Here is a 21,225-nt window from a genome sequence, read left to right on the forward strand (position 1 = left end):
AGGTGACACTCGGAGGAGACCTGCTGAGAGGCCTTCCTGTGGCTGGAACTAGGGGTTATGTGGTGGGGGGGGGCACAAATTAGCATTCTCCAACCAAGAAAACAACTTCTCCCTCTCTTTCTCTCTCCTCTGTACTTTCCTCTAAAATGGCACAGACCCACTCTCGCCCAGTAAACTTGGCACCTGTGTGACCAGCAACAGCAGAAGAGTTGTTCTAGCGCAGGGCGGGTCCAAAAACCACTATTTTTGTAAGCCCTCCCACACCCCTCTCTCTTCCACTCCTGCTCTCCTTACTCAGTTCATAGGCATTCCAATGGTATTTATATTTCCCTCCAGAGCAGGGGGAAGTTGACAAGCGTTCACACAGGCATTGGATTCAGCTCAGCAAGGTGGGCAGTACTCCCTCAGCTCCATCGCCATTGGCCTCCCTGTGGTCACGTGACCCACAGAGACAGACTGAAGTGTTGGCACTCCTCCCCCTAGGCTCCGCTCTGCCGTCCTCCTCAGCTCACTTTAGGCTTTTTGCGCCTCTGTGTGAAGTTTTTCTGTTGGTGGGAGAGTGTGTGGGTGAGTGTGTATCAGCCAGCGGTCAGGGGCTTGTGTCGGGGTACAGTGTTTCAGTTATGTTTCGGGAGCTCCCAGAGTCCACGGGCAGCGAGTGTCTTGGGAGCATGACCCCAGAGACTCAGGATTTCTACCTGAGAATGGACCATCCCCGCAGACGCTCCGGGTACAGGCTGGGCAGGATCATTGCCAGGCAGCAGCTACTCAACAGGATCGCTGGAGGTAGGAGGAGAGGGCTGTTTGGGGTAGAAGTGACAGTTCAGACTGTGGATCTGTTGGTTGGAAATCTGCCTGTTTTCTTAGCTTCCTTGGCTGTAGAGCCAGCTGTTTAAATGAGTCCTACTCTGTCATACCTCTTGGAATGCTTGGCGAACCAAGCCGGTAGCCAAAACACAAATAAGATATGACGCATACGTATGAATATGAGAGCGTGAATGCAGGATAACCTGGTGCCAAGCCAGCAAGGGCATCGCTGTGTTTGTTTGGGATCAGCTGATTGTCAAATGTCACCTCATATCTCTGGCTTTTTTTTCCCCCTCTACACTTGTTTCCAGATAAAGGTGGAATTCAATAATCTTTGGAAGGCAAATAAAGTGGTTACAAAGTGTGTTTGCGTGTGTGTGTGTCTCTGCAGACAAAGCCAAACTTGACCTTTAACCTATAGGTGGTCAAGGGTGCAGTGGTGGTGAATAATAACGGAGGTGATAAGTTAAAGGATCAGTTACGTAACAAGAGGTGAGCCCACAGTGTCAACAAGAGATATCAATGAATGTCTGACACTTTTACAAGCCCTCAGCTCATTTGTGGTCTGCTGTATGCAGCCAGGAGAGCAATACTGGTGTTTAACACCCCCCATTCATCTCTCCCCAAGGCCCGTAAACTCTCGCCTTACCTGGAGATGTAAGGTCCCAACTCCTGGGAGGGGGGGCAGGGCAGCATAACAATAGAGAATACAAACCACTCCTACTCCCCCCCCACCCCACCCCACCCCCCCTGCAGGCACCCTGACGCTGGATCAAAGCGTGGCTGCATTTTCATAACAGAATGAGCTTCATCATCCTCAGCCATCACGCAGCATAGTTCTCCTCTCAGTCACAGTGGCGAGAGCGTGAGTCAGATAATGCAGCCTCTTGTGTGGGCAAGACTTCCTGCATCACCGCAGAGGACCGAGGCAGCGCACGAGGCGTTCCGACGATGCGGAGGATACACAGAGAGCTTCACTGTTGGGTTGACATGTGAAGATGTCCCGGAGTACATACTGCTTGTTTTCGGGGGAGGAAATCTCCCATGATTTGATGTTTGCAGGCGTGTGCAGTCATGTAACCCCGGCATGTGTTTTCAGATTACAGATGTCTGCTTTGACAGCAAACCAACAATTTAGGTGATCTGGGACAAGGACAGAAAATATGTTCATGTTTGAAGTGGGTTTTTAGGATCGAGTCATTTCGACAGCTTTTACTTGCATGTTTATTGTCAGGCAGGACTTTTAAATACTCTACAATTGAATGTGATTTCGGTTTGGCATTTTCTGTGTGGTTTTAAACTGCTTTCAAAGTGACCAAAGACAACAATAACCTTTGAACTGTTTCTCCTCAATATCATAAATCAGTCACCTAAATCACGATCCTCATCTTCCATTAAAGCAGCAGGAGGCGAGATTGGAGCAAATATGATTAAAGAAAGGTCTGATGTCTTCCGGTGTCCTCCGGTGCTCCTAATGGCATCTGCAAAATATCACAGACCGGAGGAAAACAACCAATCAGAGCCGAGCTGGAGCCTTGCCGTCTCTGAGCAGGAGTCAATCACTCGCAAACTCCGATCAAACGGTCAAACTAGGCAGCGCTGATTAAATATTCTGTTACTGTAATGACTATTTCTCACTTAAAATGTTGTCAGAAACATCTTGTAGTGTACTGTTTAAGCTGTAAAATGAGAAAGTTTGTGACCTGCCATGTTGAGATCAGTTAAGGAAATACCAAGCACCGCCCACCAGCTGGAGCAAACTTTCTCATTTTACAGCTAAACAGTACACTACAAGATGTTTCTGAAAACATTTTAGGTGAGAAATAGGCATTACAGTAACAGAATATTGATTCATATTTGATCAGCGCTGCCTAGTTTGATCGTTGATCAGAGTTCCCGAGTGATTGACAGCTGCCTCTGTTGAATGAACAGCCAATAGGAACGCTCTCTCTCTCTGAAATGAAGTTTGATTGACCAAAGTCTCCCATCACGGGCTAGATTTTTTAAAGCTTGAAAACAGAGCCATGAGGAGGAGCAGAAGTCTAGTTTTCTCTCAGAACACTTGAATTGCAATACTCTGAAAGGTTATTATGGGATTTTTGCCCAATGATGACAAAAAGATTCTGCTTACTGAAGCTTTCAAAATCCTAAATATATGTATTAAAATCCCAACAATGAAATTGCTGCAAATGTAGAAAGATAATCTGTAGAAAAAGGTGTGTTGGATGTGTTAAAATATGAAATTATAGCTACATTAACAAAAAAAACAAAAGGCAGTAAAATACAGTAAATGTTAACTTTCCAGTCAGTTAGTCTACATAATATCAAGCAGTTTGTTAAAGAAAGTGAAAACAAACTTTGCTAATGTTCCTTCCACATGGTGGATAATTATCTCCAAGGTGTCTGTTTCTAAGAAGACAAAAAGATTAAACTGTTTCCCAGCTATTTTCATGGGCTGTCTTAAGTGCTGTAATTATGCAATCTTTAGCAATCTTCTCGCCTAATTTTGGTAATTGCATTTTTTTTTATCTGATTTTTCTTAAATGCCTTAATTGAGCAATTTTCTTTCACTGTGGCAGTTTTTCTTCATTTTTTTTCTCAGGAGAGCAGCGTTTTAACCCTCCGTGAATCTTATCTCCTCTCATACCTCACGTCTCACCTTGTGTGATGCCTTGCATGTTTGGGATAACTAGTTTTAAGGGACTGACTGCAGAATGCGCAGAGCCACAGGGTTGTTCTCCATGTGTTGCATTCCAGCTGGCCGGCCCCTGTTGACATAGCAGGTTGAAAGTGAGAGGGGGCCACGGTGCTGATGGGCAGAGTTACTCATGGATTGTTTCACCCCCCAAATTCCAGGGGAGCCTGTGGGGTCTTAGTCATGTTTCCGATTTGATGGCGTTTCAAAACTATACCACAGCTATCTATGTGTGTGGGTTCTCCTTCAGTCCACTATGACTAGAGTACCGGGACAGACTGAAGAACCACGACTTCCTGTTGTCTGACCGGCATCTGCTCGGACAGTCCATGGCTATAAATGCACAGCGGTGTGAAGTAAGATGGGAAGAAAGAGGCGTTTGAGTGCTGCACAGTGGGATTGTTGTGTAAGGGAAAGGGCCTGTTTTCATTGAGGAGGAATGTGTCTCCTTTCCTGGAAATATTCCTCGGATTTTAGAGGAGTATTCCATACTCCATCACTCTGGAAGGGCTACTGTGTTTCTGCAGCTTTCTGCTCTGTCCGCCCCCGGTTCCTCCCACACTACTCATGCATTTAACATACTGCATGTGTTCAATATACCCCTGATTTACACATATTTTTATACTGTTGAACACAGACCATCATTTGTGAATTATTCATACCATCATATAAAGAACAAATCCCCAAAAATGGATTTGTTTACCCACATTTTTAACAAATCACTGTATTTTTTTTCTTAAGCATTTTCATAGCAAAACTGTCAAATAGATAGAAATGTACAGTGCATGCTTGTGCATATGGCTTACATAATACATAATATATATTTATATTATTCAGATCATTGATTTATACGTTAGTGTAGTATTGTAGGTTGAGATATGGAAGTATTTCTGGAATATCAGGAAATGTTGAGATGTGTTTCATACACAAAATTCGACTAATTCAACAGGGATTTCAGCAAAGTGTCAGCATGTGAATGAATCATCTCATTGTAATATGTCCACATTTAGTTTAGGACTCACATAATTATTGCATTAGATGATGTTTTTCAGCTGTTTTCCTTGTGCTTTCCAGTGGAAGTGTTCCTGCTTAGCCACGGAAAAGTCCTGTAAACTTCATCGGCGCTCCGGTGGAAACCCTGAGCAGCTGAATGCTCCACCGTGACTAAAAGCTTCCTCGCTGACGGTTGCGCTTTGCCTCTTTTTTTTTTTCCTCATTGAGGAGCTGCTGTGTTTGGGACAAGAAGCTCTGTCCAGTGCGACCCCTCCGTGGCCCTTCTCCTTGGCTTCTTGACCTCGGTGCAGCCAGCGGGCTCCGATCTCTGCCCCGGGGAAAGGCCATTAGTGCATTCTGCCATGGCTGAGGACGTTGTGCGTCTCTTGTCAGATGACACAAGTTACTGCGCGGCAGCTGTGTGCTCATCATGAATCTGCCTGTGTCCTGGAGTTACAAAGCGTGCCTTTTATTTGGCTGTCGTGGCTGAAAGGCTTTTGTCTTTAGCGTGCTATCAGCCACATTTGTTTTCCATGTATCAGTGTGCATGCTCAGTAATACAGCAGATATGCGACTGATTTATATCGTGGTTAAGAGAATTTTAAATTAGGGCTGTTAACGCAAATTTGTTTTAATGCCGCTAATTTCTTTAACGCAATTCACGATTTTTAATTAACCTCTTCATAACGCTCCAAACTTGCGCTAAATGTTGGCGAGGAAAAACTGTCGTGGCCATTTTCAAAGGGGTCCCTTGACCTTTGACCTCAAGATATGTGAATGTAAATGGGTTCTATGGGTACCCACGAGTCTCCTCTTTACAGACATGCCCACTTTATGATAATCACATGCAGTTTGCGGCAAGTCATAGTCAAGTCAGCACACTTGCACACTGACAGCTGTTGTTGCTTGTTGGGCTGCAGGTTGCCATGTTATGATTTGCGCATATATTTTATGCTAAATGCAGTACCTGTGAGGGTTTCTGGACGATAGTTGTCATAGTTTTGTGTTGATAAGTGATTTCCAGTATTAAATATATACATACATTTGCATAAAGCAAGCTTATTTGCCCACTCCTATGTTGATAAGAGTATTAAATACTTGACAAATTTCCCTTTAAGGTATATTTTGAACAGATAGAAAATGTGTGATTAATTTACGATTAATCAAGATTAACTATTTTAAATCATTGACAGCCCTAGTTTAAAGACAAAGTTTAAATCTTCTGAATTTGAATGCACTTTATCAACAGAGAAAACCTACTTCGAAAGAAGCGAAACGTTTCCGAGCAGGATAATAGTGTGTAACGCTTCCACACTTGAAGATCTGAAATGCTTAGCATACTGTGGAGAGGACAGGAACACTTGAGCTTGTTAAGAGGACGAGCTCTACCCTCCTTCCTCTGTTCTTTCTTCTGACTAGCAGATGGATAATTGTTAGAAACCGGCTCTGAAAAGGGGGGTCTGATTGTTCTGTCTTTTGAGGAGTTGTAACACTTCAAGGTGAGGGATCTAGCCCGACTCTGTCCTCTCCCACTCAGGACTGAATTATTCATCAATGGTCCGCTCCAACATGTGGCGCGTTTGATCGTCTGCGTGTGAAACAAATACAACTGCTCCTTCATTCAAACGGAGGCTTGATGATAAGTGAAGATGTATGCGTTGTTGACTCGGTACACACTGACCCGGTTTATCTTTTATTCATGAAGCTCTCTCTGTGGTGGATGTGATTGCTATGCAGATGTTGTTTGCTACCTTCAGGGGGCGGTAAATAATACTGACAGGGAGCCAAAAGCAATTTTGACAATGTGATTAGCTGCTCGTCTACCTCCAGCGCTGTCCCGTCATCGCACTTCAGCTAACTCGATCTACGGCTTGTACTCTTGTTTTGTGCTTAAATTATATGATGATTCTGTTGAATCAGGTACTAAATATGTATTATGTCAACATACGCTATTCGCCCACAATGCAATGCAGAGAGGAAGCTGCTAACAGATGTACTTAAGCTTACAAAACGTAGCCTTAAGTACATCTTAAAAACAACATTTTTCTCTCTCTTTTTGAACTTTAATTGGCAGTGACAGTCCAAAAACTCAAAGTGTGATTAATACTAAGACTGTCCTCAACCAAAGAAATTCTTAGTCGACTAATTGATTAGTTGTTTTAATCGACAGATCTGTAAAACTGAGTTTCTCCACAAAGAATCACACAAAAGCACTGCTTTAAATCTTGTGTTTAGCAGAGATGGGCTCTTAAGTTTCTTGGAAAGAAGTCATTCAGCATGAAAAAGCATAAAAAAACTTTGACTAAGACCAAAACGTCCGATTAGTCTACTAATTGACTAAGAAGGGGCAGCCCTAATCAATATCCAATGTTGCATGTATCGTATCATTTTCTGTTAGTATCAAATGGAAAATGTTGTATGCTACAGCAGTTAAATATGATAATTAGTATGTGTTATATGCTGTATAGATTTAATATGTATATATGGATTGGGGACATAAATTGCCATGTTTTTATCCTAATTCACAAATGTTTATATTTATACTAAAGTAGAGCAACATGTAGCAATTATAGATCCAACTTTCTCCTAAAATTAATTCTGAAAATGCTTGAGATGCCTGTTTAAAAATGTATAAACACTAACAGATACTGTATCATCATGATATGTATATATTGTAAGAAGTTGTTTTTGTTTTTATTTTTTTTATTTTGATATACACATCCGACAGTCTGACGCTGGTACAACATTCAAAAATCCCACCTCAAAACTCACCTGTTCAAACTGGCCTGTTCACTGTCGTGTCCATCATTCTGTGTCCTTCCATTAACATTGTTACTGTTTTATTCCCCCCTTATACGTATTATTTATACGTGTCTGCCTAAATGTCTCTCGTTATGTTCGCTCTGCTGGTGTTATCGTCGTGTTTGGCTGTTTTTCTCTTTTCAAGTATTTATTTTTTATTCTTTGTAAGGTGTCCTTAGGTGTCCTGAAAGGCGCCACCAAATAAAAATAAAAATGAATTATTATTATTATCATTAGTAGTGGTAGTAGTATATTATAAAATAAAAGATATTTAGTTATATCCAAATGACAAGAAAACAACCAGAGCTTAACATTTTATTTCAGATACATCCCTATATATATATATATATATATATATAATAAGTATACAGTGAAGAGATCTGATTTATCTACAGCTCTGACTGCTTCTTACTGTAAATCCCCAAATTCATCAGCCACTGTTTCTGGAGCCAAATTGTTCCTGTAGTCGGTTGGTAGCTGTTGGTAAACCCCCGCCCTGCTGATAAAAAAACAGTAAATGATTCAAGAATTCTGTAACGGTCAGAAACAGACTGACTCAATCCAAACAAGCCTCTGGTAAATAAAGGTCACATTCATACAGCTCATATGTAGATTCCCACAACTTTCCTGTAGGTGGCAGGCTGAGCTCTGTGTATCCTTCCTGTAAATCTTTGTTTGCGTGCATGAATCAGTGTAGTCAGAGTAGCTGACAGCTGCCACATGTGCAGTGCTAATCATTAACTAAGAGGCGATTTGAGAAATGCCTCGGCTGCACTGTAACAGGAACGGAAAGTCACATATTAACAGAGCCACCGTGGAAAACTTCTCCTGTTCTCAGGTCTTTTTACATTCCTCAGATTAGAAAATGCCAATTCACTGAGAGAAATGCCTCATTAACCTACATCCAGCAAATAGTACACTAAATATGTTTGCACCTCTTACTGTAGTCACGAGGAAGCTGCAGCAAACTTGTCTCGGATAAATGAAGCTCATTTATGGACTTGTGTTTTACAAAAACATCCAAATGTCCACATCTGCTTATCTAAAGAAAACAAGTTTTCTATAAATACCAAAAGACAGTAGAGATAACGGTCAGGTGATGTGTAACCTGTTTCAAATAGATTTGTATTGATTAGATAACTGCTCTTTCAGGCTTCACTTAAAGCAGCAGTAGGTAGAATTGGAGCAAATATGACTTAAAAAAATATTTTTATTAAACAGTCGCTCTATCCTGACAGTAGTGCATGAGACAGGTAATCTGAAGAAAATCATTTGCCTATGTGTCCTCCGGTGTCCTCCGGTGTCCTCCGGTGTCCTCCGGTGTCCTCCGGTGATCCTAATGGCATCTGCAAGATTTCAAAGACTGGAGGAAAACAACCAATCAGAGCTGAGCTGGAGCCTTGCCGTCTCTGAGCAGCTGTCAATCACTTGCAAACTCTGATCAAACGGTCAAACTAGGCAGCACTGATCAAATATGAATCAATATTCTGTTACTGTAATGCCTATTTCTCGCCTCAAATGTTTTCAGAATCATCTTATAGTGTACTGTTTAGCTGTAAAATGACAATATATGTGACCCGGCAGCCATGTTGAGATCAGTTGAGGAAATACCGCCCACCAGCCGAAGCAAACTTTCTCATTTTACAGCTAAACAGTACACTACAAGATGTTTCTGAAAATTTGATCAGCGCTGCCTAGTTTGACCGTTTGATCGGAGTGATTGACAGCAGCCAATAGGAACGCTCTCTCTGAAATGACCTGTGATTGGCCAAAGTCTCCCGTCGCGGACTAGATTTTCTAAATCCTGAAAACAGAGCCATGAGGAGATGCAGAAGTCTAGTTATCTCTCAGAACACTTGAATTACAATATGCTGAAAGGTTATTATGGAATTTTTGCCCAATGATGCCAAAAATATTCTGCCTACTGCAGCTTTAAAAGCACATTAGAGACATAGTCGCTTTTACACCTCACATATATATTGACCGTCTACATCCATCATTTATCCATCATATGGCACATTTCCCCCACATCTGCATGTGGACCATGTCAGAGATCAGCACTAGGCTGCCCTCCTGTGGTAGAAATGTAAGTCACATGTCATTATGCCGGAAAAACTGACAAGAGGTGCAGAGGCAGCGTGCATGCAGACCGCAGACATTCAGCCGCTGTCTCTTCACTTTACAGGCCTTTCAGCCGGGGAGTGACTGTCTGAACACAGCCTGTCATTGATGGCCACGCATGACAAAATGACCCTACATTCTCTATCAGCGCTCTGTGTGTGAGTGTGAGGGAGAGACTCTGTGAACGCTCTGATAAAGCAGAACAATCACTTAGCGCTTCTAGCATTCTTGATACGCCTCATCATACATAACAACACACGCTCACAGTATCATCAGCATCATCTCCGCCGCGGCTCACAGGTCCGTCGCATGAGTGCTGCGGCTCTCCCTGAGTCTTGTGGCCGTTCGCTTTGATGTGGTTAATTGGGACCAGCGTCCCCAAGGGATGGTTCCGTGCTTTTATTGTGGAGGTCCTGAGAGGGCTTTCTCACGGTAGGGGTCCTTGTTCTGACATTGGCCCCCTCTCTACCCTCTGACTCTCTCTGAGGCCATTCCCAGAGAAGGAGGGAACCCCACGTAGTCCCCTCTGGGATCCGGTCCAAATGAGAGGAAGGTTGGACCTAACGGAGCTCTGTAGGACTTGATTTCAGAGGTTTTTCCTTTCCTCTTGTACCGTATCCTGTGCTTTTACAGAGCTGTGGTCACACTTGAAACCTCATTTGTTAGTTTACAGTATCTGTGCACTTATTAGCATCTGCTAAACTTGAAAAGAAGGTCTTTCATCATGAGACTTTTGATTTGTGCGGCCGCCGGGACTTATGTGTTAACTTTTTCCATGTTGGAGTTGCGATTTTTGGTCAGCTGACTGTCAGTAATTCATAGTCATCTCCCCTTAGTTGTGTTATACGGCGCTCTCGGAAAACCAAATTACAGTGTTTATATAGGCTATCAAAGGGAAGGAAGAATTACAGCCGCACAACCGTAAATTACGAGTGGGAAAACAGCATGACACGGCAAGGCATGCAGCCTACTGGGCTTTACATAAAACACGACATGTATGGACTTCAAATCAGGACGCACACACACACACACACACACACACACACACACACACACACCTATAGGAACTTCTGGTATATGTTGCTAGGAATAAAGGGGGACACAGTTAACTGCATGAGCACATGGGACACTGAGTCAACTGTTAAGGAGCTGGGGTAAAAGGACGAGGAGGAAAGACAAGTGAAAAAGCTCAGATCTGAAGCCCCGTTTCCACTGCAGGAACTTTCCTCCCGGAACTAAGAACCTTTTGAGGAACTCATTGTGTTTCGACTACAGGAACCAGGGTCTAAATTAAGTTCTGGGCACATTTTATTGGACCTTTTACCCCCAGCAAATGCGAGAGGTAGAAGAGAGAGACGTAGCATGGCGTTACTGTAAATGAGAGAAAGAAAAGTTATTTTCTGATTGTTTCACAGCGTTAACTCAGCAGATGATTTACTGTGGAGACAGACCCTCTTCATTTTCCTCTGCTGCATTTAATTTATTACATCCAACGTGAATCAGTAAATATATGCAGCAGTAAATATCGTCTGCAGGCTGCAGTGTGTGTTTCCTGCTGCGACCACCAGCAGCCCTCCCATGTCATGTTGCTTTTTCAGACGTCATCGGTCTAATTAGCCTAATCTTCGCAGGTCCTTAGACTGCGGTGGAAACGCAGATAACAGTGGGCCGAAGGAACCTTTTAGTTCCTTGAAAAGTAGTTCCAGGGACTAAAAATCCCGGGAACATTTGGTGGAAATCCAGCTTAAGTAGGTAGGAGTGAAGAGAGATACAGTTAACTGCATGAGTACATGGAACACTGTAGGAGCCAACTGTTAAGGAGGTGGCATAAAGGGACGAGGAGGAAAGACGACTGAAAAAAGCACAGATCAGAGTCTTGCTGAGAGAGAGGGAGGAGAAAGAGGGAAGTGGAGAGCTTCAAGAGGATGTTGGCAGATAGAAAACGAAGCTGGGTGAAAGTCAGGCAGGCCCAGAGTTGAACTGAAGTCTGTTTCCAAGCCTTATATTTGTACTGAGGGCAGCACAGATGCTCACAGATAAAATACCTCTCCTGATCTGTTACATCAGGCCGTCTTACTGTTTATATGCTTCCTGGGAAGATTTGTCATGCTATTATTAACTCTGAGGAGCTCACTTTAATAAAAAAGAATATTCTGGAATGAAGACCAAAAAAACAACACAGAGATAAGAATAGCTATTTGGCTAAAGAAGAAAACTGTTGAGTCTCATCACAGATAGCGAGCCCTTGATGTGTGTTATTGCTGACCAGCCTGCATTAGTCATGTTATTTATTGATCTGTGGATAGACTGAATAACCTCAACTAGCACAATGATTACTCTGCAAAGATCAACACCGGGTTGAAGAAATAGTCCCGGGGTTTTCGGGGAGGTATGCCTGCATGAAATGAAAAAGGAAATCTCCGAAAGCCAAAGCTGATTTTTTTATCGGCAAAGAAAGCAAATCCTTCATAAAGGCCTCCGAGATGGTTGTCAAAACACTTAAACGTGCGTGGGAACATGGCTGCAGTCCAGCGTCTGGAAGTGTTTAGCCGGTGCATCGTGCCTTGGAAGTCGTTGACTGTAGTATGTGTTTCACAGAAAGCTCTGCTGATTGATTTCTACTCTGTTGCTGCGGAGGTGCTCTGGGATCTGGAGAGGTGTCTCCTCCTTCCTTGAGGTTTGGAGGTCAGAGGTCCCCTTTTTCTAGTGAAGGACACTTCTCTTGAAGTGTCTGTGCCAAAGTGTCCTTTAGGGGGGGAAGAACGAGAACACCTGCCTGTGAAGCTGTAGCACACTCGACACTTCCCTCTGGTTTTGCCAAGCGACCCCGGAGGAATCGACATGTGGTTGTTAGAACATTTTCTCAAAACTGAGTGAACGTGAGACGCTGTAACGAGTTGGATGAAAACACCGCAGAGCTAACAGATTGAACTTTGAAGCCTTTGGCTTGTTCGGAGGCCTCGCAGCCCACACATCACAGCCCATTATTTGTCTTCGTGGCTGGCTGTGACACCCAACCAGATCCAGCAGGCTATCATTTTGCAGTGTGGGTCCAGGACCATTTATATATAATCCTTCACTGAAAGGCTATTTGTGGTAGGATGACACTCTGATAATCTCTCCCAGGCTCTTGTTTGGTGACTTGGAACATATAGGATGTCTGCTTTTGGAAACAACTTTAAGTGATTTTCCAAAGTTTCACAATGTTTACAACATTATGCTGACCCAACGTAACCCTCCTTCACACAGTGATCCATCTTTTGTGTTCTCAGGCAGGACTGTGTGACAGAAATTAATCAGCTTTGGCTTTTATTATGAGACTACTGGTAGCCAACACTATACTCTGTAATAATATAAATGAATGTGTACTGTAGGTATTTAAAGGGGAACTATGGCCATTTTCAAAATTCATACATGTTATTCTTTTGGTCTAAAACAGTCCAAAAAATATTAGTTAACATGAGCAACTCTCTCCCAAATCCAAAAAACTAGAGTGCTAAATCTCAAACATGTGATGTCATCGGGTATAAAGGTTGGAGCTGCTCCATAGACGATGAATGGGAGGCTGATTTTGTTTTTTTCCATTGTAGTGTTGTCAGTTGTGAAACAGAAAATGTCCCCAAATACTCACAACATTCCACTGGGTGCTCTCAGTGTCATCTACAACATCTCTCTATTCATTGTCTATGGACCAGTTCCACACTTTATACCACATGACATCACAAGTTTGAGCTTTAGCACTCTAGTTTTTGGATTTGGGAGAGAGCTGTTCATGTTTACTAATATTTTTTGGACTGTCTTAGACCATAGGAATAACATGTATGAATTTTGAAAAATGGGCGTAGTTCCCCTTTAAATGTTTTCACTGTCCATTAGTAACATGTAAATGCTGTAAAAGCTGCTATTTCCAGACTTTAGAGAGAGGCAGACAGAGAAAGAGAGCCAGAAAGTTGATGGGTTGTTAGCCCTGAAGATGAAAGAAGCCTCTCTCTGGGTGTCCTTCAGAGGTGAAGGAGAGTGTTACCACAGCTGTGCTGCTCTTGTTTAAATTCAATACAGGACCTGAAGAGGAAAAACACAGCTCGGATGACTTTTGACCCAGCAGGCTTTGGCAATGGTCAACAACAGCAGCTCCCTAGCTCACATCGTCCTGTTATTTACTCCCACAATCGATAAGTTCTTGCTGTGAGTGTGTCTGCTGTGAAGTGAAAGGTGGACAAGCAGTCTTTAAGAAGATTCGGAATCAGAATCTGGTTTATTGCCAATTATGTTTTCACACATGAGGAATTTAAATATTTTTAATTCACAAACCGGTCTGTGTTTATACTTGAAGGTGCTATTGATAACATTCAGCCACTAGATGTTGCGTTCTCCCTCCTCCCTTCCATTGCATTCACTTCACAACAAGTTGTTGCCAGGCACTTACCGTCAGTCTCAGCCATTTATCTGTTTTATTCACACTAACTGACGACCCAGAGATACCACGTATTACCAATGTTGTTTTGCTATTGGCTCAGAAGCCTTGTTAGAAGTGGGAACAATAATCGGATATCTTCCACAGAGATAAACAAAACTTTCATTTTGGACCCGCCAAAATTAAAATGGTTAATTCACAATCATAATCATTTTTATTTGGCACCTTTTCTAAAAGCTCTGTGGATGTATTATTTTTAAAAAGATATTAATTTACATAAAAATTATATCAATAAGTCCTTCAAAACAATATGTATGACAAAGACAAAATTGAAGAGCAGACGATGACGATATGTGCTATATTTAAAATAGTTAACGTAATAATAACGCGTAACAAGGTTAAATAACGCTCCAAGATTACGCTAAATTTTGGCGAGGAAAAACCGTCATGGCCATTTTCAAAGGGGTCCCTTGACCTCTGACCTCAAGATATGTGAATGAAAATGGGTTCTATAGGTACCCACGAGTCTCCCCTTTACAGACATGCCCACTTTATGATAATCACATGCAGTTTGGGGCAAGTCATAGTCAAGTCAGCACACTGACAGCTGTTGTTGCCTGTTGGGCTGCAGTTTGCCATGTTATGATTTGAGCATATATTTTTATGCTAGATGCAGTACCTGTGAGGGTTTCTGGACAATATTTGTCATTGTTTTGTGTTGTTAATTGATTTCCAATAATAAATATATACATACATTTTTCCATAAAGCAAGTATATTTGCCCACTCCCATGTTGATAAGAGTATTAGATACTTGACAAATCTCCCTTTCAACTCATGCAGTTAATTGCGATTGAATATTTGAATCGATTGACGGCCCTAATTTAAAAATAATGTATGAAGAGGCTCTTAAATGAATCTGTGAAACCCCCTGACCTACGCAGGTTCAGAATGCTAATGCCTCCTTGGCATTGGCGTTTCCTGGGCTGGCACTGTGTTTGTCCTCAAGTCCCCGTCCTCCAGGAGGCATTGATGTCTTGCTTTGTATATCCACTTGTTACTGGAGACCTGTGGTCCACTGAAAGGACCTCTCCGCAGGTCGCTGTGGACCACAGGGCAAAAGCAGGCCCGGGATTTGCTGGCTCATTTGTGTTTGAGGAAATTTTGCTCCGGTGTCCTAGCAACGCGGCCCGGAGCCAATCGTTTTAAACCTGCGTCCCATGTCGACTGCAGGATAACAGGTCCCCCCCTTCCTGTGTGCCCCACGGGATCAAATGAGGGGGCTGGAAGTCCGTGGGTGATTCAACACCGGCGCTCTGTAATTACTGGGCCCGCGGAGCCAGCCAGCTCATGTGCCAATCACTGCGTCAGGAGTAAAGTCACATCCACAAAGGCGCTGTGTTGTTAGTCACCTCTGTAGACAGATAATCTCTTAGATTTGACTATTGTCCTTTGTCTCAACACCTAGCCGGGGACGATGAGAGAGCTGTGAACTGAAGACGTGTTGTGATATTACACCTCCCGTTACGCTGATGACTGTGGCACATTGTGCTGAGGATGCTGGAGTCTGAGGGACGTGTAGAGCTCTGTTAATTAAAACCTGCTCTTGAAAGTAGGCAGGCTTTATTCCCACGACATTAGGTGAATTACACAGGGCACTGCATTATTAATCCACCTTGTGCACTGCCAGCATTCCCCCTCAGAGGACCTGGACTCTCACAAATATCTCCTGTCCTATCAACTATCCTCTCGGTCATCGCGTACGTCTTTTTAATTGTACTTCCTGTTTGCTCCCCTATGCATGAGACAGAAGGAAATGTTGAGCTATTTTAGGCATGAGACATCAGATGTTGTGGTTTAAGGGGGGCAGTCAGTGTGTTTTCCCCTGGCTGTCTGTCTAGTCTTACTTTTACAGTAAGGACTGCTCACTGTGAGTGGGTGTCTGTATGCAATTAGCATCATAAAAGGGAAGAGAGGCCTCTCCGCCATGCCTCCCAGCGTGACGACACCTCTCCGCCAGCCAACCAAACTAGTGGAATCTTTTTTTTTTTTTCTTTCTTCCATATTGCTTCTTTCTCCAGGTGTTTTTGATACAGACAATTTCAGTGCTCACTTACAGTCTGTGTGTTTTTTGACTGTCTGATTCATTCAGTGTGGGGGAGGAACGGACACACACACATCTGTAAGGGTCTCTCCACTGTTAGCCCTTATAAATTAAAGCAGTTTGTTTTAGAGTGCTTTTAAAAGCTGCTGAGTGTATTTATTGTTAAATGGTTTGTTAAGGTGACTAAAGTGGACCGTCTGCGTCATTCTGTCTGCGCTCGCGGACCCCGGTGCCGGCCCCCAGTAGGTCAGAGGAGTTGTGTTTTACAAGAGGAAATGGCAGAGAGACGTCACAGAGCGGCAGGCGCAGTCGGAGCGAAGCTGCATATGGAATAGTAATTACGCTAGAGGACATTATGGATGGATGTGAGGTCCTTATGTAATCATAGCGCCATGCACAGCAAATCCCAGTCATGTACAAGTGCTGCTCATTTTATCCACAAATTTAAACTAATAGGTTTTCCTTATACATCATAGATGTTTGTGATCTCATATTTTATTATATAATATAAAATTGGGCTGCTAAACAGATGAAATTGCTTAACAGTGTTTGCTTATAGGCTTCTTTAATTTTTTGGGGGGGGGGGGGGTTTCCACATTTTCTTAATTTTTTTCTTAATAATTTACATTGTAAACTTGGATGGATGGTGAAACTTTTTATTTGAGAGGCTTTTAGCTGTTTTAAATAAAAAATGAATCACTTAAGAATATAATTATATGATATATATTAGGGCTGTCACTAGATTAAAATATTCAATCGCGATTAATCGCATGATTGTTGATATGACATTTTTTATCTGTTCAAAATGTACCTTAAAGGGAGATTTGTCAAGTATTTAATACTCTTATCGACATGGGAGTGGGCAAATATGCTTGTTTTATGCAAATTTATGTATATATTTATTATTGGAAATCAATTAACAACACAAAACAATTAAAATATTGTCCAGAAACCCTCACAGGTACTGCATTTAGCATAAAAAGATATGTTCAAATCATGGCATGGCAATATATATACAATTCAATAGCGTCAAATCATATCAGAAGTTATCTCAAGACAGTTTTCATAAAGAGAAACTCCAGACCGTACCAATTTACAGAGACCCAACAATATTATTATATATATTTTCAATTACTCAGTATTTCTTTGCAACAAAGTTTCTTTCATTCATTAAGGAAATGTTTTCAGATATTCTTGAAATAAGTTACTCTTTGTTTTGTGTCAAGTGACCCAGCAGCAGCGTCGCGTCTCAGATGACACAGATCACACAGTTGCTCTCATTCATTGATTGTGTCTCAGACGGAGAGGCTGAGTCGGAGGTGAAACAGACGAATATATCACCCTGATGATGTTAGCGCTGAGTCTTGTGAGTGCCGAGCGCCTCAGCATGATTCACCGCCGCTGATTGCTGACAGTTTATGTCATGGTTTTCCCCCCGGCTCGGCTGCCTACGGGTTTTCCATTTCGTTGACCTTTTCTGGAACAACATCTGGACTCCGCGAAAGCACGCTTCCCTTTTGTTTGTTTAAATGAAACATTTCCCACGTTCACACTTCTTGGATGAAATTTTGAAAGATTGTAAAAGCTGACATCATGCAATCTGGCCAAACTGGAAACAAAGAATATATATATCAGGAAATGGTTTCAAAACAGGGTCCTGAAAGGTTCCCAGAATTGTGAGGAAGCTGCCAAAAATGTGCTGAGTGGGGTATAAAAGAGTTGTGGTGGGCAGAGCTGGGTAGGAGGGTTGGGCACAAGGAGCTGCTCGGGGGAGGGAGAGAGAGGAATGGGGGTGAACGTCAGGGAGCCTGCCACAGAAAGGGGTGGGTTGAAGGAGAGATTTAGTGTCGGGACAGGCACATGGTGGTTGGGGGTAGATGGAAAGAGAAAGGGGGAAAGACGGAGCCGTGGATCCGAGCTCAAACTGCAAGCTGTGTTCAGAGAGGGAGCAGGAATGTGGCTCAGCGTGAGAATGAAGATGCTCTGACATGTTGAGGGACACTCTGAAGTCTTGACGGATATATGAAGCACTCTGGCTGTAGGATGAAAATATCCAGTAAGTAATCATTTGTTACTGGAAATAACCTAATGGAGAATAGACATATTAAGGCCTGTGCTTCAGTGGTGATGATGATGATGATGATGATGCTTGTTTTTATCACCATAAGCCTGAATGAATGAATGAATCTGGTGTTTTTTTGTTTTGTTTTCCAAAAGAGAATGACAAGAAAAGGGATTACTGTTGATTAAAAAGGTTCGCAACTCAGGACAAAAGTATATCATAAAACGCCCCAAAGTTCTTACCCGTGTAGCCGGCTGTAAATATTTTGTGATTGTGGAATGTGAACGAGCCTTTAAAACTGTCATAACTCTGGCAGTACTTGTGTCTGCTCCAGTGTGCCATATCTTTTTCCTGCGGCACTTCGCAACATGTCATATCTCAGCGATGAATTGCATAACCCAGTTGTTCTTGATAGCATGCGTTACATAAAGCGAATTGTTAAAGGAAAGAGTCGCCCCTTGCTTGCCACAGATCCTTTAGTCGTACACGGCTTTTGACATTCTGGGCCATTGTGTCACAGCCAAACCGGGTCTCATCTCTTTGTGCGACTGTAATCTTATACTGTACACAGTTTTAAAAGCTTGTGGAGAGCAAAACACAAGTTCTCCTTCTCTGGCGTGATGCCCGCCCAGCCTTTTTATCCACAAGAGATTTCCTTAGAGAGAGGATGAGAGGACAGAATGTCTCGGTATCGTGTTACAGAATGCCAAACGGAGAGGAATTCCCAGCTCGTGTTACGTGCTCCCAGTGGTCCAACCTGCAGGCTGTGGGACACTAGAGGACCTGGCGGCGCCCTCGCTGTGTGCTGCAGCTGAATAACAACAAGCCTGATATTATCCACCTGGGAGGGAAGCCTAGCTAGACACAGAGAGCCTTGAGCTCCTGGTGATACAGGTGGGAACAGAGCGGAGCATCCACATGTTGACTCAACTGCTGGTTAACGGGGGTAAACAGTGTTTTTTTTTGTCATCCAAGGACACAGGGAACTGTTAATATTGATTCAGTTGTTGGTCAGCCTGAAGACCAAAGTCACTTTTCATTGATTTGTCAGACGTGAAGCAGAACAGGTGAGTCCTGACCTGGACCAACAGTTTTTTTTTGGGGGGAAAAACAGGGTGATATTCATTCAGTATCTTCATTGCAAAGGTTACGGCCGCTGTAATTACACAGTATTGTGTGATGAATGGTGGCGGTTCATGTTGCAGCTGTAGTGTGACAGGCTCAGACGGGGAGGGGAACTGAGACCTCAGATGTGTGATGGGAGAGCAGCTTGTTACCTCGGATGTGTGATGGGAGAGCAGCTTGTTACCTCGGATGTGTGATGGGAGAGCAGCTTGTTACCCGTGGCTGCAGCGTTGTGTGTAACTTTTCCTTGGACGTGATGTTTGTGTGCTCCTGGAATTTTTGTTGCATTGTGGAAAGCTAAATCACAGCTGTGTGGCTGTTAAAGATGTACCGGAGCTGGTAAGAATATTGTAGATCTGAAGTCTCGGCTTTATATATTATTATGTTAAAAGATTTATGTCATTTACCACGTTGTGTTAATTCTCAATAACGTAGCTGTAGTGACTGACTTTGGACTTTGGTTAATAATGGAAATAACTGCTTGTGTATTTCGCTGCAGTTCACCCCGCTCACGTGTTTTCAGATTGTTAAATTCAATATTTAGGACTACAGCTAACATTTTCATAATCAATTAATACATCAATCTTTTTTTATTATTAATTGATTAATATATTAATTGTTTAAAAACTTCAGAAAATATAAAAAAAACAAACAGAGGTGACATTTTCAGATTTATTATAAGATTTATTATAAATCATATAGACTGTGGAAACCAGAAGATAGTCACATTTGTAACCAGAACAGAAGTAATTTTTGGCATTTTTGCTATAAAAATAAAATGACCTAAACAATTGATCAGTTATGAAAATCATTCCTGATCATTTCTTTGGCGATCTGTTAATGGACTAATCGTTTCACCTCTACTTTTGTTACAATAAAATAAGTGAAAACTGTCTCCAGATGTATTTAAAGAGTAAATTTGACATTAACTGCATGAGAGAATTGTAGGTGAAATACAATGTTTGCGGGCCCTCCTCCTTATTCTGTTGCTTCTACTTAGTTATTTATTAAACATGATTAAATCAGATTGTGTACTGTAGCACTGGTGTGTCAGACAGCATGTCTCACTGAGGCGATAAATGGCACCCGACTCTATTATCATTAATGGAGAGGTGCCAACGGTCTGTTTCCTCTGCTTGTCATCAGCGGCTCTGAAGCCTGCAGACGTCTAGAGGACCGGCTCCTGATTGTGATTGTCATTTGTTTATCAGAAAGTCAATGTGATAGCCTGTTTGGACTGTGGACTTGTTAAAGAGTCAGGGAGTAATACGGATCATTCTTAACCTGATCAATAGTCTAATTTTCTTGTTGTCTTAAAATGTGTTACGTCTCTTTAAAGCAGCAGTAGGCGAGATTGGATCAAATATGATTAAAAAAAGTTAATTTTATAAAACGGTTGCTATATCCTGACAGTAGTACATGAAACAGGGAACCTGGAAAAAAACATGTGCCTCTGTGTCCTCTGGTGCTCCTAATGGCATCTGCAAGATTTCACAGACCCAAGGAAAACAAGCAGTAAGAGCTGATCTGAGGTCCGCTGTCCAGCTGCTGTCTATGAGGGTCGGCTGTCAAACTAGACAGCGCTGATCAAATAGGAATCAATATTATGTAACGTTATTTCTCACCTCAAATGTTTTCAGAATCATCTTGTAGTGCACGGTTTAGCTGTATAATTAGAAAGTTTGTGACACAGCAGCCATGTTGCAGTCACCTGACCGGAGCACAGCCAATAAGAACGCTCTCTCTCTGAAATGACCTGTAATTGATCAAAGATTTTTAAATCCTGAAAACAGAGCCATGAGGAGGTGCAGAAGTCTAGTTATCTCTCAGAACACTTGAATTACAATATGCTGAAAGGTTATTATGGAATTTTTGCCAAATGATGCCAAAATATATTGCCTACTGCCGCTTTATTCATGTGGTTTATACATGGTAGTATCTCTGGCTCTACGCAGGGTTCAGTGGTGCTGATTTTTCCTGCTTTTACCTTCTTGTTTTATCATACACGTCTTAAAAGTAAAAAGACTGGAGATGGTTATGTAAGGTCCCATGTTGTTTTGTGTGAGTTGGCATACCTCCATCCAGACAGACTGACCGGCAGGCC

At 42.4% G+C, this 21,225-nt stretch overlaps 1 protein-coding gene across 6 annotated transcripts in view; it reads left to right on the forward strand.

The window, feature by feature from the left end:
- Positions 1 to 21,225, forward strand: part of stard13b (StAR related lipid transfer domain containing 13b) — an 87,361-nt gene that overhangs the window by 50,374 nt on the left and 15,762 nt on the right. Inside the window, exon 1 of one of the 6 annotated variants that reach the window (XM_074640299.1) lies at positions 459 to 786. The exons of 2 other annotated variants lie outside the window; for them this stretch is intronic. In XM_074640299.1, the coding sequence (XP_074496400.1) occupies positions 624 to 786 (163 nt within the window). In that variant the 5' untranslated portion in view covers positions 459 to 623. Of the gene's footprint in view, positions 1 to 458; positions 787 to 17,679; positions 17,991 to 19,045; positions 19,064 to 19,317; positions 19,461 to 21,225 lie in introns of those variants that run through there. 3 more of the 6 variants (XM_074640301.1, XM_074640303.1, XM_074640302.1) reach the window with 3 other exon arrangements.

The sequence above is a fragment of the Sebastes fasciatus genome, chromosome 7, assembly GCF_043250625.1.
Source record: "Sebastes fasciatus isolate fSebFas1 chromosome 7, fSebFas1.pri, whole genome shotgun sequence".
Taxonomy (NCBI): domain Eukaryota; kingdom Metazoa; phylum Chordata; class Actinopteri; order Perciformes; family Sebastidae; genus Sebastes; species Sebastes fasciatus.